The following is a 24,945-nucleotide window of genomic DNA, read 5'->3' as shown; positions in this document are numbered from 1 at the left end:
AGCTTTGTGAATGTTTTGCTGCTTAGAAATTTCTTCTGCCAAGTACCCTGGGTCAGCACCTTGAAGTTCCATATTCCATAAAACTTTTGGGCATGAACAGACTGTAGCCAAGTTCCTTTCAAGTTTATAACGAGTGATCTTTGCCCCAGATTCCAGCAAACTCCTTCTTATTTCTATCTGAGATCTCCTCAGAATGGTTTTTACAGTCCATATTTCTGTGAGCATTCTGGCCACCACCATTTAACCAGTTTCTAAAATGTTCCAAATTTTCTCTGGTTTTCTTCTAAACTTCAGCCAGCAGCTAGACTTTGTCTAGCCTGCTCCTCCAGATTCTTTCAACCTCTCCTCAACACCCAGTTTCAGAGCTGCTTCCATATTTTCAGGTATTCATTATGAGCAAAACCCCATGTCTCTGGTACCAAATTTCTGTATTTGTCCATTTCTGTTGCTTATAACAAATTATTTAACCAGTTCCTAAAATGTTCCAAATTTTCCCTGGTTTTATTGTCTTTTAAACTCCCAACAGCAGCTAAGCTTTTTCTAGCCTGCACCTCCAAATTCTTCCAGCCTCTCCTCAGCACCCAGTTCCAAAGCTGCTTCCACGTTTTCAAGTGTTTGTTATTAGCAGCACCCCACTCCTGGTACCAATTTTCTGTATTGGTCCATTTCTGTTGCTTATAAGAAAATACACAGAACTGGGTAATTTATAAGAAAACAAAATTTTTTACTTACAGTTTTGGAAGCTGGGAAATCCACCATCCAGGGAACACATCTGGCAAGGGTCTTTGGTGGTGGCTTTACAGCAATGCAAGGGTCTCACATAACATAAGATGGCAGAGCAGAGAGAGAGAGAGACAGAGAGCTCCTCATGTGCTCTCCTTTTAAAGCCCTCAGAGCAACACCCCTCACCATCATTAATCCATTTGCTATGGCATGGTCCAACAATCTAATCACCTCTTTGAGGTCCCATCTTTAGATTACCCTAATAGGATTTCCCACCCTCAACAGTTACTGTAGGTAATAAGCTTCTAATATATGAACTTTGGGGCACAAAATTCAATCAATCTACAGCATCATGGCTAGATTTGTGTTAAGTATTTTGTGGGGAAATACTTTGAAACTAAGTACATATACAATCCTCATCAAACTTTCACCCACTACTTTTAGTATTTGTTGGTGATTCTTGCCTGAATCAATTATTACTGTATGTAACCATATGATAATAGCATGATGGTTTTTCTAAGTCTATCCTTCTACATTTATTGACACTGTGCTGTGAGCAAGAGGCTTTTCTTACCCTCACTCATTCATCTACTTATATCAGAATGAACTTATCAGTTCTTATTTTATTCAATAGATTGTAATCTCTTCCTGTCATTCTTTATTTTGATGGTAGTAATAGCCCCTTCAAGCTGGCTCCTGGATCCTTTTGGCATAATTCTCGTCATTCAAAGTGATAGTCATACAACTTATTTAATTTTTCACTTGACAACAAATTATGGACATTTTCCATGTTGTTAAGAGTTTATAGCATTATTATAGCAGTTGTATAATGTCCATCAAATGGACATAATCCTTCAGCTTTCCTGGTGTGTGAGATTGTCTGGGAGAGACCCCTCTCACATGCTAATAAGGCCCTCAGATAATTGGCCAGGGCCACAGGATATTATCAGAAATGGAGTTATCACACCAGGCAGGAACAAGTCCAGTGTATTTTGGAATAATTTTTTCCTTAGAGACACTGCCTACACAGGATGCAAGAATATTCACTGTGGTGGTAACTTTCATATAAAAAACTGTCAGCAATCTATATATCAATCAACTAGAGATGGAATATTCTGTACTAGTTTAACTAGAGTTAGATTGATCTCTATATATACATGTATTTGTGGGTGTGTATATATATCAATTATATTATATATGTAGACACACCACACACACAGATGCTTGTATAAAGATTCAAAAGTCTAAGACAACCTTGAGTACTGAAATCATGATTGTGGTTACTGCTGGGATGGAAGGAGAGGAATGAAATAGGGAGGTGATCTATTAAAGGTCTTCAACCTATGGAATGTAAATAACACTTTCATAATGCCACTTTTAAAAAGAGCTGAGGAAATATAGTATAATATATAGACCTGAAAAAGCTGAGTTAGATAACACATGTTTATATTATTTTATTTTCTAGACTCTATGTTTGATATATTTTATGATAAGAAATAAAGATTCTTAAAATTATGCATGGGAATGATAAATACCAACTTCAGGACAGTGATTATATCTGGAGAGTGAGAGAAATGAGATCAGGGGAGATACACAAGGAGCTTCTCCTGTTTAAGTCTGTTTTCTTTTTCCTTTAAAGAAATTCATTCAAAATGGCAGAATGTTAAGATTCAATACAGCTGGCTGTGGGTTTACAGGGGTTCACCATATCATTATCTAGACTTTTCTGTATTTGCAGAAAAGATATGATATAGAAGTAAGAGAATAAGTAAGGTCCAAAACCTCTGGATGGGAGGGATGCAGGGAGTTTGTAGCGTTCCTGCATGTCAGCTCTGAAAGCAGAGCCTGAGCGAGGCTGGAGTGCTAAGCTCTCTGGGGAGGTGCAAACCCAGGGCAGCAAGGATGAGGGAAAAGAGAGGCGGGGGGGGAGGGGCGGATGGAAAGCAGGCACCAAGGGAGGCATTAGAGGTGGGCCACTGTTTCATAATGTCTCAGCTGCATCGTTGTCTCCAGGCAGGCTGTACAGAGACGATGTTTTGGAATAGTCCCTTGGAGAGAGGCATGGAGAGGGAATTTATTTCCTAGCTCTCTCCTCTTTTTCTCTTTCTGATTGGTCAGGAGAGAATTTTCCAGAAGTTAGTACCCTTGTGCCCCTGGAGTGTGTCATCTCAGCCATTTGGTTACATTGCACACACAGTTTAGAAACGATGGGGAGTGAGGGACCCCTTCAGTGGCCTCCAGCCTCAGGGTAAGGTGGCCCTAAAAGAGTCTGATTTGAGTCCCTGTGCTGGTAACAGCAAAACAAAGCAAATGGCCTAGGATTGGGAGATGGATGAGGTCAACAGACTCCAAGGAATCCCATTAAATGAGTCTGATGCAAAAGGAACGGCATACTGTGCCTCTGTTATCTCAAACAAAGGAGGGGATGAGGATGAACTTTGCAGGGAAGAAGACTGATAACCTCATTCTTTTCTGAATAGAAATTGGAGAACCACATTATTCACTGAGAGTGCGGGATGGATTTGGAAAATGGGATTGGAAATTTGAGGAGAATAATGAAGATCTTGAATAGCAACCATGAAGGATGGGGAAGGGACTGTGTCTGTCTCCTCAGATGCACAGAACAGGCTTTCAGAGAGCTAGGAAGTGATGAAGTTGGGGTCTTAGAAAGAGAGTGTGGTTCCAGGAGGCTTGTATAGCTGGGTTGAGTGGGAAGGGAAGACAACGGAGAGCTGACAGTCTGGACAAACATCGAGGAGTCAAAGTCTTGGGAGGTTGAAGAGCAGCCAGTGGAAGTGACAGAGGTGGAAAAATACAAGGTCATGGTATGAGAGTGAGATTTGATAGTGGGGGCGATGCTGGGTGAGGACAAGGACCAGAACGTGTCCACATGTGGGTTTCTTGAACAAGTGGAGGTGAAGCTGTTAGAGACAGTTTGTCAAGAGCATTGAATTCACTTAGAGTGGTAGCCTGAGTGTCCTTGTCATATATCAGTTGGCCCAGAATAGGCAGGTCCATGGAGACAGAGAACAGATTAGTGATTGCCAAGCCTGGGAGGAGGCGGGTGCAGGGAACGACTCCTAATGGGTGTGCAGTTTCTTTTGGTCATGATGACAACGTTGCGGGATGAGATAGTAGTGATGTTTTGCTATGGTTTGTTCCCCACAAGCTCATGTTGGAGCTTAATCCCCAATACAGTATTTGAAAGGTGGGGCCTTTAGGAGGTGATTGGACCATGATGGTTATGAACTCATGAAAGGATTGATCCACTCATGGATTAATGGGTTAATGGATGATGGTTATCCCAGGAGTGGCATGAGGAGCTTTATAAGGAGAGCCCTTGTGATGTGCTATCCTGCATCTCCACGGGACTCAGTACCATGACGAAGGCCCTCACTAGATGTGCTCTTTCTTGACCTTGGACTTCCCAGCCTCCAAAACTGTAAGAAATAAATTGTTTCTCTGTAAATTTTCCAGTTTCAGGTATTATGAGCAACAGAAAACTGACTAATGCATGGTTACAGAATCTTGTGACTATGCTGCAAGTCACTGAATTGTATACTTTAAGATGGCCAATTTTATGGTATGTGAATTATATCTAAATTTAAGAGAAGAGCTCAAATTTTTAAAAAGTAGTAGCAAGAGGGTGGGAATGGAGCAAGACTGTTGTTCTGATACATGGTCCACTTTTAAAGCATAAAGAAGAATGACAAGTGAATTTAGTTCAGCTCGCACTGGAGGAGCAACACAAATTGTTGAGACCTGCTTAGTGCTGATTCACCAAGGGAGGTGGCTGACAAATGAGGCGAGCCATTTTATCACTGACACTAAACTGAATCAGCACCATGTAATCTTGAATCCAGTTACCATCTGTCTTTAAAGATAGACATTCTCACTGAGAAATCAATTTCCTCCCATGTCCCCCCATCGTCCCCCGCAGGCTTCCTAAGCTGCCGATGTCACAGCTCTGACCCCGTTGTGCTTTAAGGGCTGGTTTGTGTTTCCTCCTCCCTTGCCTGGACTGGGCCAGGTCTCGCTGCTCAGGGTCATGTCCTTGCCCCAGCTTTATCCCTGCAACCCGGCCACTCAGTGCACTGGGCTGCGTGGTGCTGAAGAAGGGGGCTGTGGCATGTTAGGGGACTGGCAGGGAGCGGGTTACCTCCTCTTTGATGATTGAGGCCATCTTTTTGATTAGATCAGTTCCTGGTTATTTTCAAAGATAACCTTCTCATCCTCCCAGATTACTTAAGAAATACATGTTCCTTGTAGAATATTTGGAAAATAATAAGAATCACATCCTTCAGCATGAACCAGTATTCGTGATTTAGTGTGTATTATTGCAATCATAAACTTTACTTATTTATTTGAATAGATAATGCATTGATGGTACACATTTCAAAAGGTAGAGACGTGTATGTACTGAAAGTGTCCCCCAAACACCCCCACCCCATGACTATCACCCAGTTCCCTTCCCCAGGGAAAGCCAGTGGTTAGCGTTTCCTGTGTATTCGTGCAGAGATAGTCTACATACTTAACAAGTATGTTTGTAGAGTCTCTCTTGTCTTCTTTCAAACACAAAACACACGTTTGTCACACACTGTTCTGTGTCTTGATTTTTCATTGAACAATACATCCTGCAGGTCATTGCATGTCAGGATGTAAGTAACTTTCCTAGTCTTTTTACAGCTGCATACTCTTCCATTTTGGAGTGTACCATAATTTATTTAACCTGTTTTCTGTTAATGAATATTTCAGTTGATTCTGATGTTTTTAATTTTAGTGCTTTTATCATGTAAAATTCGAGTGTCATGAACGCCCATGGACCCAGCACCCATCTTTAGCTGGGAAACCAGGTTTGTTTAATTCATAGCCCATCTACCAGCCCTCCTCTCCCCTGTATTATTTTAAAGCAAATCCCAGATGTTATATCATTTCACCTGTAATAATTTTAGTATATATCTCCAAAAATATGAGGACTTATTAAAGAAAACCACAATACCAATATCATACCTAACAAAAGTAACAATAATTCCTTAATATCATTAAATCTGGTCTTTAAAATATATAGATATTTAAATAACACTGCAAGCACTAGTTGGGCTTGTACTTCATCACACGTGTGTGCGAGTATGTGTAGGATGTTTCTAGAGATGGAATGGTTGAGTGAAAGTGTGCGTTTATAACCTGAACATAAATTGCCAAATTGTACTTCACAGAGTTTGCACTGATTCACACCTGTGCCACCAATGCTTGAGAGGCCTGTTTGTGATGACACAGTGTGTCATCAGACTTCTTGATCTTCACCTGCCCTCTAGGTGAGACATATTACGTATCACACACACGCACTTTTAATCTGTACTTCTCTCTTTATGAGTCGGGTTGAAAATTGTTTACATGTTCAAGAACCATTGGTAATTCCTGTCTTGGGAACTGTCTGCTGGTGTTCTTTGAACATTTTTATTTTTTTTTTGTTGTAGAGCTAGGGCTAGGGTCTGGAGCTCACAGACCCCTTGAGCCCATTCACAAACCCTTCACGTGCAGGTCTATGAGCTAGGTAACAGGAAAAGGTCCTTGGAGCCTTGATTGAAGGAATAATAGTCTTTATTCAGCACACACATGTCCGAGAGCTAGGTAGTCCAAAGAGAAACTCAACTGCTACCAGCAAAATCCAAAGAAAAACTGAACAGCTGCCAGCAAAGCAAACATGCTCTGTTTTTAGATGCGAGTTCTCTGCTGACCAGCAGTTCAGGGCTGCTGCTCCACACCCTCAAGAACACACAATAGCAACAAACTAAAAAGATACATTGGCACACATGTGCACTAACTCCACCCACACACAACTTGTTTTCAAAGAATGTACTGCACCACCCCAACCGGACCTGAGGCGAGGGGGCCTGACTATTCTATTTTCCCCACAGTTGGCCTTTTTCATATTGATATATAGGAGGTTTTTTTTTTTTTTTTTTTTTTTTTTTTTAATATAAGGGAAATTAGCTCATCTTTTGTAATATAAATTGCAAATATCCTTACTCTTTGTTTCTGGCTTTTTACACACCTCACTCTGATTTTTGCTGTGAGAAAGCTTTTAAGGTTTATTTAGAATTTATTGGTCTCTTATTTTATGGCATTTGGCTTTGGGTCCCTATTTAGTATGGCCTTATCTACTCTTGAGCTTATAAAAAAAAATTCCTCATTTTTTATGTTACGATTGCGAGTTCATTTTATATTTTTCAACTTTGATTTTTCTGGAATGTATTTTGATATAAATTGTGGAGTTAGTTTTGTTTTAATTCTTTTCCAGATATCTACTAAGTTGTCCCGACATCATTTATTGACTCTGTCTTTCCACATTATTTGAAGTGTCACTCCTGTCATATACTAAATTTCTGCATGCTTCCAGACCAATTTTTAATCTTCCTGTTGGTTTCAACTGAATGGTTTAATATCATTTATTTAGCTGATCACCTGTTTGTGGTTTCCCATTTTCATGATCACAAATAAGGCTGTGATAAATATCTTTTAAAATACATCTTTGTATACACCTCTTATTTCTTTTAGGATCAATCCCTACATATGGAATTGCTGAGTCAAAGGGTATGCACACCTAAAAATATTTTTATTATGGAAATTGTCAAACATATTCAAAAGCAGAGAGGATAGTGTAAACCCTTCAGTAGTCACCACTGAGCTTCAGTGATTTTCAACATTTTTGCAATGTATTTCACCTCTCACTCCTGCACCCAACATGTTGTCCTGGAGCACTGTGAGGCAGAGCCCAGACATCATTATGATTATCTCAAAAAGGTCCATTGAAAATTTGCCTTAATGAGGATCCAAACAAGGTCTGTATTTTGATGGCTTTTGCTACTTACTGTTCAGTTGTACCCATTTACACTTGCCCACGTCCTTCTCCATACTGGGCACACCATCAGACAAGCCTTGCGGGTCTTTCTTCTACTTGCTGGAGTCAGAACCATGGGGCCCTCCTGACTTCCCTCCTCTCTCATACCCCAAACCCCATCTTTCAGGACACCCCAAAGGTGGCCTGGGCCACTGCAGCAGCCTCTATCTGCTCCCAGGTTTTCCCAGCAGCCGGAGGCATCCTTTTAATACACAAGCCAGCCCACGTCACTCTTCTGCTCAGCAGCCTGCCATGGCTCCCACCTCACTCACAGTGAAAACCCAGAATGTTGACAGTGACCTCCAAAGCCCTCCATCCTCTGCCTTCCCACCCGTTTTCTCTCGGATCTTCTTGCTGGCCTCTCCCCTGCCACTCACTTCACCCCACCCGTTACTTGGGCCTCCCTGCTGTTCCTCCAACACACCAGGCATAAGCCCACCTAGGGACCTAGTGCTGCCTGTTCCCTGTCTGGAACACTCTTCCCTGGACAGCCCATGGCTACGCCCTCACCCGCAAGTCTTTGCTCAAATGTTCTCTCCCTGCAGCTCTGTGCCCTGACCTCTGTATCTGAATAGCAGCCTGCTCCCTGGGCCTCCCCACAGTTCTGCACGATGTCTGCTCTACTCTATTCCTCTTTTCTTTAGCACTCTTTGCTTTCATACACCATGTTATTTACTTTACAAAGTGCCCGTTGTTCACTGTCTGTCCTCCCTGGGTGGAACACAGGCACACTGTCACGTCATATCCTGCTCCTAGAACAGTGCCTGCATGTGATAGACTCTCTCGTACTGATAGACAAAACGTGGTATACTGTGGTGACATTCATTTGTGCTAGAAAATTAGTAGTGTGAAATACCATGAGAGAAAAAAATAGTAGTGAGGTGGAATTCTTTTTTGTATGATTTTTGGCTAACTGTATTTTTCCTTTTGAGGAAAGTCTGTTTGTCTTTTTTCATTGTTCTGCTGAGGCATTCTGGTAAAACTTTATATATGTCAAAGATTGTTCATGTGTCAGTTCATTTTTTTCCCATATTGTTTTTTTGTCTTAATAGGTTTTTGTTTTTGTTTTGTTTTGTTTTAAATCTCAATCTGCCTTCAATTCTTATTTACAAAAATCTTTTTGTCATCTAATTATTATTATTTTAATTCCTTTTACTTTTTAATTTCTCAAAAGTGGATTTTGGTATATGGTGTTGTAACTTAATCAAATTGTAGCTTAATTTTCCCTGCATTCTTAACTTATTATTGCAGCCCATGTATAGAGTGATCCTCCTTTCCTCCGATGGATTGCACTTCATTACACTGTTTAGCTCCATGATCCAAAAATCCATGTGGACATGGATTCCTCAGCTTCCTCTTTGACTCCACCAGTTCACTTTTCTCTTTAGGAGAAATCTGGAATGATTTGTGTGTGTGTGTGTGTGTGTGTGTGCATTTGTGTGTATGTGTTTGTGTTTTGCGTGCATGTATGTGTGTGTGTGTGTCTGCGCATGTGTTTGCGTGTGCACGTGTTTGTGTGTGTGCATGTGTTTCTGTGCACAAATGTGTGTTTGTGTGCTTTTGTGTGCATGCATGCTTGTGTGTGTCCGTGTGTGTTTGCATGTGTTTTGTGTGTGCTCATGCGTGTTTGTGTGTGTCCATGCATATATGTTTGTGTGTCTGTGTGTGTGCATTTGTGTGTGTGTGTGTTTGCATGTGTACTTGTGTTCTGGAATGGTTGGCTTGCTCATGTATCAGTCTTTTAGGATTACGTTTCTGGGTAGAATTCCCAAAGCAATTTTCCCCCTTTTGTGAGCTGCCCTTTTAATACTAGAGGGCTGGCATAAGGTCAGTCTGCCTCTGCTGGTTTCAAATTTATTTCTCAAGCTGGGGCCAGTGTGAGGCTTTGAAAATAGTCTTTTCAAAGGTGCAGACTGATTTTGATAGAGAACCAGCAGGTTAAAACAAAATGAGAGAGTTAGCAATTTTGAGCAGATAAATTGCTTCCTATTGATAATGGGATATTTATGCAGTCCACAGTGGGGGGCAATTTCTTTCACATCCGGCCCCTTCGTCAGTGATCAGGAAGGCAAAATGGACTCAGAAACAACGTGGCGGTGAACACATGGGAGGCTGGGACGCAGAGGAGCTGACAGAGGAGCAGCTCCTGGGCTTCCCTGCACTGCTGTGAGTGGGTCCTGGGCCTTTTCCTTTCCACCCCTTACCCTCAAGTTGCCTTAAATTTCATCTGGCCACCTTTTAAAAGGCAGCAGCTCCAGGGGCTACTCTATTTGCTGGGAAATTAGCAACAATACTGGGGCTGTGTTCATGTGTGCTCTTACATGTGAGAAAAGGAAGGACGAGGTTAATACAAGTTAAAATTGAAAAATTACACAACAGAAGGGGGATTCTTTTCTGGGTTAGAACCAATTCCGCCAACTCCCACCATTTGTCATTTTGCCCTGAGTTTCAGTGCCGTGAATTATTTGGCAGATGGCTTTATGAGAATTTTATATTTCATGAGCTGAGCTCCTAAGCAAAGTTTTCTGCCCGCCTTGGGCCACTAGAAGTTTTGGGGGGCCCTGGTTTAGGAATCTGAGCTGTCTTGGTCTAAGATGCTACAAAAGAGATGAATTAGGAGTGGAGACACCAAGCTGAACATGCGTGACCATCACTGTCCTCTTGTTCTCTTGGCGGTCACGAAACACTGGTAAATAGCTGCGGCAAAAGGACACATCTCATTCTACCTCCAAGTTAATCTGTGGCTGAGGTTGTTGCAGATGGGACGGAGGGATGAGTGGCAGTGGCTATGGGCTGGAGGCACAGCTGGAAGGTTTTAGACCTGCAAAGACCAAATCATCACTCAGTGGGTGCTACACTTAAGATTGGCAGGTCTGCGGGGTTATGAAAACAGAAGACTTTCTCTATCCTTCTATAATGTAACTTCTCTCTGGGGATGCAAGAAAGATGGTTGTTCACTAGACGTCATATTGAAGTGCTGCTTCCGTGGCCATGAACGAGAGCTAACTGCTTGCACAGAAGACAGGAAACGAGATGGTCCTCCTCCAGGAGTAGTGAGGTCCTTGACTCAGGGGAGACCGAGAAATGCCTGGGGTGTCTTAGGACAAGCCAGGAGGCTGCTGGGAGAGGGTCCGTAGTGATGGAATGAAGAGTGTGTGCCCAAAGGTAAGAGTGAGACAGAACGTGTGTCCCTGGTGAGTCCAGATGTGGGTAAGGACAGAGCTTCTCAAAAGACCGGGTCCTGAACCATTACTGGGTAGTGAAACAGATGTAGCAGACTGAGGTGTGCACTAAAAAACAGAAGAAGAAAAGAAAGTAGAATAGTAAATATGAGTGCATCACGTCTAGAAAGGATGTGTACTGTTTCAAGAGGTGTTTGTTTTCTTAAAGAAAAATCAGAGCTGGACAGTAATTGAAGAGGTAAAAACAGATTTTATTAACGAACTATTGCAACAGAGGAAAAAAAGGCCTCAGTATAGAACTGGGCTTAATTCTGAGTCCAGCGTGCACAAGTGAGGATTTACAGGTGAGGAGCAGGGTGGGGGTCAGTGTATGGAAAATGACTAAGAGAAAGCATCAGGGTAAGGGGGATGTGGCTGAACCGACCTGACCGGATTCTCACTGAGGACAGGCCAGGGTGATCAGACGTCACCTGGGGGTGGGGGATGAGGAACCCGATCAGATGTGAAGGTTGGGGGTTCTCTCCACACTGACTTAGCAGATTCTTGCTGAAACTAGGTGGAGATGGGGTCTAGTTCAGAAGAAGGCTTAGAGGAGCCTGACTAAAGTTGAGTCAAGGAGAGCGTCTTTTTCAGTTTGAGGAGGTGACGTACGAAGTGTAGGAGTTCGGACTCTGGGCTTGGTTTACACTGCCTCGCTGATCGCACCATGTGACCTCAGGTGAAAGGGTAATGCCAGACCCACCTCGTGGGTGTTGTAAGGAGCACATGAGTTAGTGCACAGTCAGCACCCTGAGCAGTGCCTGGTGTGCATAGTCAGCACACAGTACATGTTAGCTGATGCTCTGCTTGGAACCACAAGAAACTGCTGATATTTGACCATTTTTTAACCTACACAAATACCAATTTTATATGGCTTGACCTGATACACCCCCACGCCCCGTGCAGATACTCTGACTTTGTTCCGTGTCTGTTGTGATGCAGGTTGGAATAAGAAAGCTGGCGTGCTGTCCAGGCTGTCCCTGCTGATGGAGGGCAATGAGGAGTCAGTTCTGACAGCCAAAAGTGGCCTAGACCAGGCTTGGAAGGGCCCTGATGCATGCCCTTTTGCGATCTTGGTCTCGCCCATCTTCCGTGTGTCGTGGGTGGTGCACTGGCTTCCTGACGTCCCCTTTACTGAGTGTGACCAGAAGCCTCTGCATCATGAGGGGGCCTGGGCTGGGTCCACTATGGACCCAGGCCTCCTGCTGGCTTTTCTCAAGTCCTGTGGGTGGCTGTCCTGAGGTCTTTTTCTCACTTAGCATGCGCTGTCAGGAACAATGACTTGCTCTCCAGATAATACTCTGCAAGGGCCAGAGAAAGAAACCAAGTGGCAGCCACTAGACTTCCCTCAGCATTTCAAAGAGGCAGGTCAGCACTGAAGGGTCCTCCAACTCCACTCCCCTGTGAGCCTTGTATTGGCTGTCTTGTCCCACTAACAAAGGTTCTCTGCTTGGCCAAACTTTAGTGAGGCTTGTGAACCTTCGGTTAGGCCCATCTGTGTGCTTTCTTGTAAAATCCAGTCTTAGCAAAGAACTCTGCTAAGCCAATTTAGCAAGAGCCCCTGTCCTCAATATCTGATCTGGCTTCTCATCCCCCACTGTCCCCCAGGTGATGTCTGGTCACCCTGGCCTGCCTCAGCAGGAATCCTGTTAGGTTGGTTTAGCCAGAATCCCCCTTACCCCTGATGTCTCCTCTTAGTAATTTCCACCCACTGACCCCCACCTTGCTCCTTGGCTGTAAATTCCCGCTTACCCACACTGTACTCAGAGTTGAGCCCGGTCTTCCTCCCTACTGCAAGACCCCATTGCTGTGGTCCATACACCTGTCACAATGGTCCTTAATAGTCTGCCTTACTGTGCTTTAACAAGGTCACTGAATCATCTTTTCCTATTATGCCACTTTGATGTCCTGTTTGCCATTATACCATGGTCTCCTGGGACCTGGCCCCAGCACCTAGAATGGTGCCAGCCACATAGTAAGTGCCTAAGAAATACTTGTTGAGTTGAACGGAATAATCCGAAGAAAAACATCGCTGCTCGAGAGGATTCCCAAGACCCCAGGAGGGAGGGTGGGAGCCATGCTAGGAGGCCTGTCCCTCACCTCCACTCGGTCCATCTCTGGTTTCTTCCTGGAACTTGGATCTTGTTCTTCTGGCTTGCATATCAGTGCTAAATCCACAACACGATTTGTTTTCTCAGATGCCGATTATTCTCTCATCTCCGGATATTAACATTGACAGCCTCGGAACAGTGTGATTTAATGAAAAATTAGCTGTATTGATTATTACCACGCGTTCACAGATAAATTCCACTCAGTTTGCTGCTTGCAGACACATCCAATATTGCCTTATGTGCTGGATGATGCACGTCTGTGTTCTGTCTTTGGCTGCCTGATTTCCCCTGAGTAGGGGGCTTGTTGCCACGTGAGAAGTGCTGCATTGGGGAGGAGCACCAAAACCTGCTGCTCTGGAGTTTTCTGGACCACGGGAGATGGTCCATCTCCTGTTAGGACAAGCTCCACAGCGTCCTGCCCTGGCTTTGTCCTGCTCAGTCCCCTCCTGCTCCCCTGTCAGGGTCTTGGCCCCTCACCTGGACCCTCGAGCTGGCTCAGCATGGGTGTGGGTCTTTCCTGGGCATGTCCTTAGGGCCAGGCCCTGTGCTGGGGGTGGGTATGGTGGTCCACTCATGCCCCATGATTCCCTGCAGATCTCTCCAGGCATGAACTGAATTGTCTGCCTTCCTTGAGGCTCACCTTTGATCATCTGGATCTTGAACTGCAGGAACTGAAGCCTGAGGGATAGCAGACAAAGGGTCCAGCTCACAGGAGACGGGGCTTCTGTGCCTGGAGTGGATGGGACACAGAGGCTGGTATGACTGGTACTGCCTTCCGGTGGCAGTGTGTGTTTTAAGTGTCTTAAAAGTGTTCCAGCTCTTTGATCAGTAATTCCATTCCTAGGAAGTCACCTTAGGGAATCGACCACCAAAATGCATGACAATTTGTGCTCAAAGATTTCCATTGTACACAAATATGTTTCCATATTTAAAATTGGAAATTATCTAAATGTCCCACACTAGGAGTTTGGTGAAATCGATTTTGCTGTAACCTTATTATGGGATACTAACTAGCCATCAAAAAATGGTGTTTTAAAAACTAGTTAACAACATGGAAGACTGAAAATGTTAGTGTGTTAAGTGAAAAAAAAAAGATGATATAAAGCTATATAGAGTGCCTGACCCCAATTTAATTAAGAAATTATATTAAAATTATTCAGTTCAACTCAATTATATTAAAACGTTTGGAATAAAATGCCCTAGTCCTGCTCAGGGTTAGCCCTGGTCTTTTGAGGAGCACATGACTTGCAGACACTGCGGAGGTGCAGCCACCCTGTCCTGGCCTTGGGGACCAGAACTGCTGCAGACAGAGATGTTGTTGCCACATGCTCTCCTTCCCTCTGTTCCTCATCTGCCCGAGGTCAGCTTGAGAATGTTGTCTCTTGCCCTGTGGTACAGAGACCCTCCAGCAATTTCCATCCTCATACATATTCAGATCTAATCCACCCATTGTCCTTTTGGCCTGCCAGGAGCCTTCAGTCTGCCTCTGGCCAGGATGAGCTTTCGTTGTCAGGCTCTGTTCTAATTTGCTTTGTTCTTTCACCATTGGGGAATTTTCCATGAGCTTTAACCTACCTGGCATGCTAAAATTGGTTCAGCTTAAACTATCGGCGTGCAAAATGTGGGGACAGATTAGCTATTATCTAATTCTTAAGCCTTTAGAGATGCCCCTTTGCTTTTCAACTGTCTTGTGCCACCTTAGCTTAAGAAAGAAATTATTATTTTTCATGACCTGAGATAGTCTTTGTCAGTATAATTTCATCACTTAATAAGTTATTGAAATGATCTTCTTTCAGAATGCTAGCTAGGGAAGGAGTTGGCTTTATTTTTTAATTAGAGGTGTGATTTTGGCCATGAGGTCATGAAAAAGGCCAGGAGCATGGGGACACCTGAGACAACTTGCATGGCTGACCCTACCCTGGGGGCCACTGCCTCCACGCAGCCTCTTGCCTGCTCCTTGGGGGCAGGCACAGGGCTGGGGATTTATAGGTTAGTAGGAGTGTTCAACAAGATCCTGACTTCGTTTGTCAGGCTCTCAGGGAGGGACGGCCCCTACTGCCAGCTGTGCCCTTCCGCAGCATGACTCCCAGTGGGGCACCCAGGTGGCTCCATGGCTGCCCGTCCCTTGCCCCACTGCAACATCTCCGGAAGGCCTGTGCCACACTGGCTTGCCTCGCCTTCTCTCCGCGGGTCTCCCCAGTCTTCTCTGTTTCATTTTTCTTTCCACCAACTCCTGCGTGTCCCTTTCTCCTCAGATACATTTTAAGTCCTTTAAGCCTCCTCCAAGCCTTGTGAAATAAGATCCCATTTAATCAAACAAACAGGTGCAGGACCTGCCCCTGGGGCTGGGGTCGCTGCCGGGCAGCTCTGTACTTTCACTGTAAAGGGGCACTCACTGGAATGGATGCAGTGACTCCTCAGCTGACAAACAGCCGAAGTGGGGAGCAGTTCTTAATCCTTTTAAAAGTGGGCCAAGAAAAAAAAAAAAAAGCCAGGTTAAAAAAGTGAATTATACACAGTAGCAGTGTATCACCCTCCCGCTCCCGCCCCCATCTACAGGGCCATCCCCTGCCACATCATGACATGTGGGCACACTCCTGAGCTGCTGTTGTGTCCTGGCCTCTCTCCCCAGCACACTTCCCTCTGCCTTGAGGGCCCTGTCGCCTTGCTCTCTGAGCTCTCACCTCTGTGTCCCTAATTACTGAAGCCAATTGGTTGTATTTGCAGACTGATTGATTATAATTAAATTGGAACTCATTCACTCTAAAATGCTCACTGGGATTAAACTGGCATTTTTTATGTAATTATAATCATTCTATCCCCATCTTCTGTTCTTATCATATTTTCAGCATCACCTGTCGCCACACGGTAGCCAAGTGTTTTCAGCCGCTGGCTGGAAGCAACCACCTGGGCACCACTCAGACCCCCGTCCTCAGCGTGTCCAGAAGCCCACTTCCCTTCCCTCCCCAGAGCCTGTGCTACCCCTGGATTCTCTGTTAATGTCGCCACTGCTTACCCATTGCATAAGCCAGAAAGCCCGGTGTTGACCTCAAATCCTTCATCTTCCAGACCCTGACACCTGAGCCCCCATGAGCAGCGTCCACTCTGTCCCAGAAAAGTCAGCCAGGCTCTTTCGCTCCCCGTGTCGTCGGCCGCTGCTGTAGACTTAGGTCCAAGCTCATCTTCTCCTTAGACTCTGAGACAGCCTCTTATCTCTTGTCACTACAGCCGTAGCCACCCTGATGCCAGAGCCCTTGGTTTAGAAATCTGATTTTTTTAAAAAATTTAAAACTACGGAGGGCTCCCTGTGACCTACATGAGGGGTCACAAACTTTCACTATGAAAGGCCAGAGTATGATGTTTTAGTCTTTGTGGGATAAACAGTCATGGTCACTATTATTCCATTCTGCTGGTGTAGCACAAAAGCAGTGACAACAGATACCCTTCACAGACAATATCTAAATGAATGAGTGTGGTTGTGTTTCAATAAAACTTTATTTACCAAAAAAAGGTAGCAGGCCAGATTTGGCCTCCAGCCATCCTTTGCTGACCCCTGGCCTGCAGGGGTGGAGTCCAGAAGGCTCCAAAGGTGCTTTGCAGTCCTGCCCCAGGCACTCCTCACGCTCGTCTCTGAGCGTGTCTTGCTCCTCCAGCCGCTGCAGCTGGCATGGTGGGTGTGCCCTCCTATGTCTGGGCACTTTCTCCCCGCTCTGCCTCCTTGTCCTTCTCTCCATGGCTTTAGGATTCAGAAGATCCCACAACCCTCTGCAGAGGGGCCTCTCCATCACATGGACTCCTGTGGGGTTCTGTGGAGACAGGTGTCACTGCACTTGTCATTCTTGCTTGTGGACATCCGGTCACCTGTCTCTCCACTAGAACACTCCCCTCTCGCAGCCTGGAAAGCTTCTGTAGCTGCCTGTCTGTGCTAGCATGGCATCTGGCAGATGATAAGTAAACAGCAACTCTTTGCAGAATGAATGGCTATTTGATCACCTCTAAATATTCATTTTCTGCCTTTCTTAGAGAAGGTAAAAACACTTCTGAATCTCCCTTGTCTTTGGCTCGGTGCCTGCTCTGTGGTTTCGTCTGCATAAAGACCTCCAGGCTTGTCACTTGTATTTTCTGGTGCATTTGCTTTGGTTTTTAATAACTGCCTTGCCTAGCCTCGCTGAACTGCTTCTCTCTCATGTTTGCAATTAACTTCTCAATGATGTGTATGAACAGAATGCATCTTCTTCATTACTAGAGCTATCACTTTATGCAGTTAAAATGCATATTCTTCCTAAAGATACGTTTCCGTAGAGAATAAACAGATTCTGTATCAGACAGGGATTGAGATGGGAAAAGTTGTTCGTCGTTACTAATTTGAGCTTGCAAATTAGTACTGTAAATTTTAGCTGATTCTTCAGAACATTAACCAACTAATATTGACTCTGGCTGGTGTCTGGACTTCATCTGATGCCTGAGAAATGAGTCTGCTCCCTGCCATAGCCACGCCCTCGCCATCATTCCTGCCTGGATGGTCTGTGTCCTTAGGAAGCATCGTGGAGCTGAGGCCTGGTTCTCAGAGAGCGCTGGGTCCAGATGCAGGTGGTACCAGTGGTAGGCACAGATATTTTTTTAAGAAAAAAAGAGTTGCCGGCATAATGAGAACTAAATCTTGGGCTCTAGACCAGGATTATTTCTACCCAGAGCCTTGCTTGGCTCAAGACCATCTGCACCACTCCAGGGAGGAGAGGCCCAGATCCCTGTGGGAATGCAGACTTTGATTCCAGGCGGATCCACATGCAGATTCCCTATGCAGGAATTCCACGTGCAGTGACCGGAATCCATCTTTCAGAAGATGTCTTGCCATGTCTTCTTTTATGTTCTCACAATGGCAGTTGGACAGGCTCCTATCACCAGGGCAGATGCCCCTTCTTTGGCCCATGAAGGCATCTTGGAGGTGGTGGACTTGCCAGACTGGTCCTAAAGTGCACATGTTGCGTTAGCTTGAGGAGTGAAAGTAAGTTCAAGACCAAAAGCACAGCATGCTCACATAACTCTGAAGAACGAGGGACTTTAGCCCAAAGAAGAATATTTTCCAGTGAAAAACACACATTACTGGGTTGTTCCTGAAAATTCCATCTGTGGTCCCCACTTCCCAAGGATGGAACAGTGGCCAGAGCCCACTCGTGCTGTGAACCATCCTTCTACAGCCAGAGGCAGAGGGATCCTGCCTGCTCCAATGTCCCCACTGGTTTTATGAGCATATTTCTCACACCCTGTTCTGCTATTAAAAAATAAAATGAGGCATAGATCATATGTCTCTTCCAGACTGCAAGATCAGTTTCCTCCCAATAAGCCTCTGGTTTGCCTGGGCTTTCCTTACCTTGGAAAGATTAAATCTCCAGAAGTTCCCATTGTGGATTTCTAGTTTGGTACATTTTTTTTCCTCTCTGCTATTTTGAAAGAAAATGATGTTAGTGAGCTTTGTCTGTTTCTGCCGACACACACGCACAAATTCTGTACCTGGGAACCAGGAGCAGATATTCTATGCAAACAGAGCAGGATGGCTTTGTCCTACTTACCTGCGGGCCCCAGGATACAGAGTCCTGAGCTGATATGTGCCTGCCCTGTCCTGGGCCGGGCCAGAGGAGGACTGGCCTGGTTACATGCTACAGACTATGGGCATTGGAGGCCTCAAAGGAGCAGGTCCCTTCACAGCAGGGCAGTTCTGGAGTGCCCCTGTCTGAGGTCTGACTGGCCAAATTCAGCAGCCCAAGGGTGAGGCAACTCTGGCTGTAGCCCGAGCAGCTGAGTGGGGGTCAGAGGACACAGCTGCCAAGGCCCTCATTTCCAGGCCAGCTTCTCAAACACCCCCGGCCAGGCCACTCTGGGTGTCCAGTGTGAGGAACAAGCTGAAGTTCACTGGTGAGATCTAGGGTACGCGGGGAGACCACAAGAGCAAGGGAGGTCCCTGTCAACAGAAGGGTACTACCCTGTCCAATCATATCAGCAGCTTAGAGGGTTCAGGACTGAGTTGGAAGGGATGGGAGTGGAGGTGATGCTTTGGGACGGGGGAGTCGAAAGAATACATGCCAGGGCGCAGGCTGCACCTGCTTTCCAGGGACCCCAGCCGTGGATACTGCCGCCACCTGACATTCCTACCATGGCACATATGTCCCAGGTCCCAAAGTAAAACCCTGCAGCAGAGGCTGGAAACGGATCCAACCCAACCCATTTTTCAGATGGGGAAATTGAGGCTGAGGGGAGCCTGCCCCAGGTGGCAGGGCAAAACTGGGGCTGGCTGTATTGCAGGCTGACTCCCACATCAGGAGCCCCTGCCTCTGCATCCTCCTGTCCTCAGTATCTGGGAGTCTGGGCTCAGGCCACATGATGCCGCGGTCTCCGCTCCAGTGCCCTTGAACACTGTTCCATAACCTCAGGCTAAGCAGCTCTAAGCTCTTTCCAGGCCACCCAGAATGTGGCAGGAAAACTTATGGCTGCTTTAGGCGATCTTGAGCATGTTTTGCTGATGGGAAACGCTTCAAAATGCAGACCAACTCCTTGACTCAGAATGTGGGCTGGACTAAACCTTGTTTCTATACCACTGATGAAAAGAAAGAGGGGGTTGAGCAGCAGATTAATAGGGTATGGAAGAGAATACAGCCTTCCTGTTCTTAAGCATTTTATCAATGTCCACGGACCCACGGGAGGAGGCTGGAAGGACCCAAGGGATCCTCACAGCCAACCTGGCTCATTTCACACATGAACAAACCGAAGACTCCGGATCTGGCCACAGACCTAATTAGCTATTGTGGCTGGCCGGGAGCCGAGGGTCCCAGCTCGCGGGCTGCTCTTCTGTCTGCTGGAAGCCACATTACTCACGGAAAGCATCAGCGTGCGGTAGTAGTACTGGTAATGGATTTACTACTCATATGGGATCCTTATCTGCTCAGACTCACCATTTGCTGAGCAGCTCTATCTAGGGACTCCTGCAGAGTGAGGGCAGAGAACGCACACAGGCTCCTCCACATGCGATGGGGTCTGTCCTGATAAACCCTTCGTAAATTGAAAATGCACTTAACACATGTAACCTACAGAACATCATAGCTGAGCGCAGCCCACCTCAAAGGTGCTAAGATATGTCAGCCTACAGTTGGTCAAATTCATCTAACACAAAGCCTGTTTTGGAATAAAGTGTTGAATATCCCATGTAATTTATTGAATACTGTACTGAAAGTGAAACACAGCATGGTTATGTGGGCACTTGAAGTACAGCTTCTACAAATGCATCATCACTTTTGCACCATCGTAAAGTTGAAAAATAGAGTTGTCAGGGACTGTCTGTGCAAAGATGGAGGAAGAGGCTGCAGAGCTCAAAGCTCCAAGGAAAAGCCATGGTTTCTGTGTGATTGTGGTGTTTCTAGATGGGGCGTGCCAGATGTCGTGTGAAAGCAACAAACGACCTGCTCAGCAGTCGGCAGAAAGGGAGAGAAGTTGGCTGTGGTGAGCCAAGACATTGTTGGGGAATATGTGGCCCCTGACTTGGCTTTGAAGGATGGGTTTTGATCTTCGCACAGAAAAAGGAAAGGAAGGTGTTTCAGGTGGAAGTGTTGGATGGGATGGGGTAGTAAAAACAGCCGCCAAAGATTTGGAGTCCTCATCCCTGGATCCTGTAAATGTTACCTTGGAAAAAGATCTTTGAAGATATGATTGAGTTAAGGATCTTGAGATGGGGAGATTATCCTGGACTATCTGGGTGGGCCCTAAATGCAAATATGAGTGTTCTTAGGAGAGGGAGATTACAGGGGAGAAGGTGGAGATTGGAGTGACGGGGCCACAAGCCAAAGGATGCTGGCAGCCACCAGAAGCTGGAAGAGGCAAAGAGTGGATTCCCCTGGGAGTCTCCAGAGCGACCTGGTTCTGCTGACACCTTGATATCGATCTAGTGATACTGATTTTGAACTTCTGGTCTCCAGACTGTGGGGGAATAGGTTTGTCTTACAGCAGCCACAGGTGACTAATACAAAGAGGAAAGAGAAAAGCCTGTTTGATTAAGAGCGTTTCACAGGTCAGAAGCACAGGCAGATATTTTGAGAGGTGATGAGTAAATGGGTTAGACAGCACGTTTCTGCGTGTAACTTACTGCCCTGGTTGGAGTATGGGGCTGTGGAGGAGAATCATGATGCCTAGTGGATCATTTTTATTTCCCTGTGGTATTAATACCATGTTCCTCACATCATAGGTAATCAATGCTTGTCAAAAGGCATGGGAGGTGTTGGCAGCCACCCTACCTGGGCTTGCACTGGATTTATTGATAAAGAGTCAAAGCTTCTCGGAGATGATTGGCAAACCTCTCATCTTCAGATTCCCCGAGTCATGTGTTGAAGGGGTGTGACGTGTTTGGAAATGCTCAGTCAGCTCAGGCTAGCAGCTGCGGGGGCTCTGGAGGAAGGGACTCTGGGTGGAATTCAGAGCAACTCTGGCATGGGGCAGGCAGGAGGATGGCGGGTCACCTGCTGGGGGAATGTGCCTTATTGATGGCAAAGCTGAGTTCTCTGCCAGCCCCGAAGGAAAGTGATTAAAGACACCTTTTGAGCTTTCCTGACACTGTTATTGATCTGAGGTTGTTTATAGTCATAAACACCTGTAAATTAGAGGAATGAAATAAAAACTGTGTGATAGTTAACTCCTGTCCTTGGAGGTTGAAAAAGCTTTCTGTACAGCAGCAGGGATCTGAAATGTGTCTGCAAAGGGGAATCCCATTATCCTTTCTTCCTAGGGGCTGCAGTTAAGAGGCAGTTTTCTCCTTGCAGCTGAAACCTAATCCTCATTCTTGCTCAGAAGGTGTCCTTGGTTAACATGATTATCCGCCAGGACCACTGTCTCGCCATGTGCCTGCTATGGTGTCTCAGTATGCTCAGGGCCAGCTACCTCCTTTCTTTTCCCCATCCCCTCCCCTCTGTTTCCTCTCATTTTCTTTCTTCTCTTTCTTATTTCTTTTCTTTTGTTCTCCTTTGGCCTCTCTTTTATCCTATTAAAGGGTTTTAACATATCATGATTTGTAAAGCAGTTAGGAGTTATCAGTAGACAATCGCCCATAATTTCAGTGGAGTAAACCAGCCATGTGACCATTGGACTTTCTTTGCTCTCCCTTGTAGAAATCCGAGAGGCCTTTCGGGTTCTGGACCGAGATGGGAACGGCTTCATCTCCAAGCAGGAGCTGGGCATGGCCATGCGCTCCCTGGGCTACATGCCGAGCGAGGTGGAGTTGGCCATCATCATGCAGCGCCTGGACATGGACGGTAAGGGCCACAGCCGTCCCCCCACTGAGGCCAGGGTACGGGGGCCTTGCACTTGGAATCAAAAGATGTGAGTTCATGTCTTGGTTTACGTTTGAGGAGTGGAAACTTGGACTAGATCAGGGTTTTCTGATGAACATTCCACAGAGTCCTAGGGATCTGAGGGGTGGCTTTGAGGCCACTACAGGAGTAGGGTGAGGACGGAGGTCCTGCCAGTGGAGTCATGAGAGAGCACCTTTTTCTTCTTCTTTTTTAAAAAATGGCTTTATTGAGATAAAATTCACATACCACAGATTTCACTCATTTAAAGTGTACAATTCAGTGTCTTTTAGTATATTCACGGATTTGTGCAACCAATGCCACAGTCAATTTTAGAACATTTTCATCACTCCAGAAAGAAGCACCGCACCTCTTAGCCACCTCCTCCCAGTCCCGGTATCCCCCAAGTCTTAAGCAACCACCAGTCTGCTTTCTGTCTCTAGAGAGTTGCCTCTTCTAGACATTTCATTAAGTGGAATTATATAATGTGTGGCCCTTTGTGCCTGGTTTCTTTCACATAGCGTAATGTTTTTGAGGTTCTTCCATGTTGTAGCATGTGTCAGTGCTTTGTTTCCCAAATCATATTCCATTGTACGGACATATCAGGTTCTTTTCTGCCTGTGTTATGTACTGGGTTTCTACATACAAGCTGTCGGGCTGTATCACCGACCTCTCTGCCCCATCCTGTGCAGGTTGTGAGTGAGGTAGTTGAACAAAGATTCTGGTGGCCGATAACAGATAGACATGCTTTATTTCAATGTGAACTCTGCTGGCCCATAGTTCAGAGCCACTGCCCTTTATACCAAAAGGTACACAACAATGGCACTGAGTCAAGGAGTATATGGGCACGCATGCACAGTTACACCACTCGTACCTAACTTGTTTACATTGGATGTGCTGAATCATACCCAGCCGGATATGAGGCGAGGGGGCCTGACGATACTGATTCTAATTTCCTCACACAAGCTCATTGGGAAAACAGTCTCACAGTTTTTAGAAAGTTCTGGAAAACAACTGCATTAGATAATCTCTAGGGAACATGCAGGTTTGTTCCTCAACATCTGTCCCAAACCGGCTGTGCTCCTCCTGGTATTTTGATCCTGCCTTGGCTTCTTATTATGTCCAGAGCGGTGGGCTTTTGGCACTCTGGGGCAGAGCGTGAAGTATAGACCATGTAACAGGAGCCAGTGGAGAGGGGCAGAGGTCTCTTTGGAGGGAAAGACCAGGTCGTGGTAGGGTGATGTGTGCTTGGCCTGCAGGCTGGTTGCAGGAGCATGATTCCCTCCTGTTATCTTGCTGGGCTTGTGTGGAGGATGACAACAGGGTGACCATGGGGTGCATGAACCCTAGTGCCAAGCACTAAGTGCAGGTGTAGACATCCATCCTCTGGTGAGGATGCCGTGTTTTATCAGGGCATTCAGTTGTGCAAGCCATCCCAGCTTGTCCTCGCCATGTCTCTGCAGGCCTCATTTGACCTTGCTCTGTAGTTTAGAGAGATCTCTGAAAAGCTGAAGCAAAGCACATATCTTACAGCAAAATCTCTTCCACTGGCTTCCTTCATCATTTCAGAAATACATTTGCAGAAAAAACATTTCTTCCTAAAAATAATAAAAATCTTAACTTATACCTCTGTCTACGGAACTAAAAAGATTTTACGCTCTTGATTCTTCACACACAACTCATAATAAAACCTAGTCAGATGGACTAAACACAGATGGAATTAGCTACTTTGATACAGATGAGCTGGGCTGCTGTGGGAGAGAGTGCTACTCCCATCAGATTTGAGGGGCTTTACCAAGTCCATCTTCGTCCTGTGTCTGCACCCTTTGGACCCCAGCTCGTGGGGGAATTTCACATTCTTGCAAATCCCCTCTGATTCCTGGAGGTCCTCATGTAATGATATTGTTCAGGAGCTCATCAGGACCGAGGCAGAAGCTCCATGTGGGATTCGGTTTAAAAGATTTCAAGTTTCACCAGTTTACTTGCAACTCATCAAACTAGGCTTCCAATGCCAAAGGCAGAACTTACAGGCAAATCTTGTGGAGAATTTCTATTAATTCCTTTAACAAAAGCCCACGTCATCAGCCGTTTCACGGTGACCCATCAGGTGAGAACACATTTATTTATTTTTGAAGCGTAGCTTCTTCAAAGTTTTGTTTTGTTGCCTACCAAAGATTCCATGCAAAATATATTAAAATAATGCAGCAGTGTAGGCAAAAGGAATTGCCGACACAATTTATTAAATGCTTAAGTGAGAAGAGAGCTATGTGAAAAATGCCCAGACTCAGGTCAAAATGCATGTCTTTAAGGGTTTTGTACATGATGTAAGTGAAATTTCTGGGGTACTAGCTTCCAGGTATGGGTGGATTGACTATTTTTCAGTGTCCTTCTCATAATAGGGCTTTTTGAGCTGTTCTGTTAAAAAAATCAGACTCTAATTATGTCCTTCCTTCCTCACTTCTGTAACTGAGGATCCTCTACAGAGATTTGGCCCTACCTGATTAGGTTTCTCTTTGGCATGGAACATGTGAAATAGCAGAGACTTTTATGTGAATAATGCAAAAAAAAAAAAAAAAAAAAGGAATATCTAAGGCAGGGCTTAGGATTCTCAGCTGCAGGATGCTCATGCCTCCCAGCACACAGACCCTCGTGTCCAGCAGCAG

At 45.4% G+C, this 24,945-nt stretch overlaps 1 protein-coding gene across 1 annotated transcript in view; it reads left to right on the top strand.

Annotated features, from left to right (window-relative positions):
• Nucleotides 1-24,945, top strand: part of CALN1 (calneuron 1) — a 469,391-nt gene that overhangs the window by 216,843 nt on the left and 227,603 nt on the right. Inside the window, exon 3 of the mRNA XM_063092119.1 lies at nucleotides 22,103-22,246. Within this exon, the coding sequence (XP_062948189.1) occupies nucleotides 22,103-22,246 (144 nt within the window). The remainder of the gene's footprint in view (nucleotides 1-22,102; nucleotides 22,247-24,945) is intronic.

Source organism: Cynocephalus volans, chromosome 3 (genome assembly GCF_027409185.1).
Source record: "Cynocephalus volans isolate mCynVol1 chromosome 3, mCynVol1.pri, whole genome shotgun sequence".
NCBI classification, from domain to species: domain Eukaryota; kingdom Metazoa; phylum Chordata; class Mammalia; order Dermoptera; family Cynocephalidae; genus Cynocephalus; species Cynocephalus volans.
Note: the sequence above shows the minus strand (reverse complement) of the source record. Positions and strands in the feature narration are given on the sequence as shown.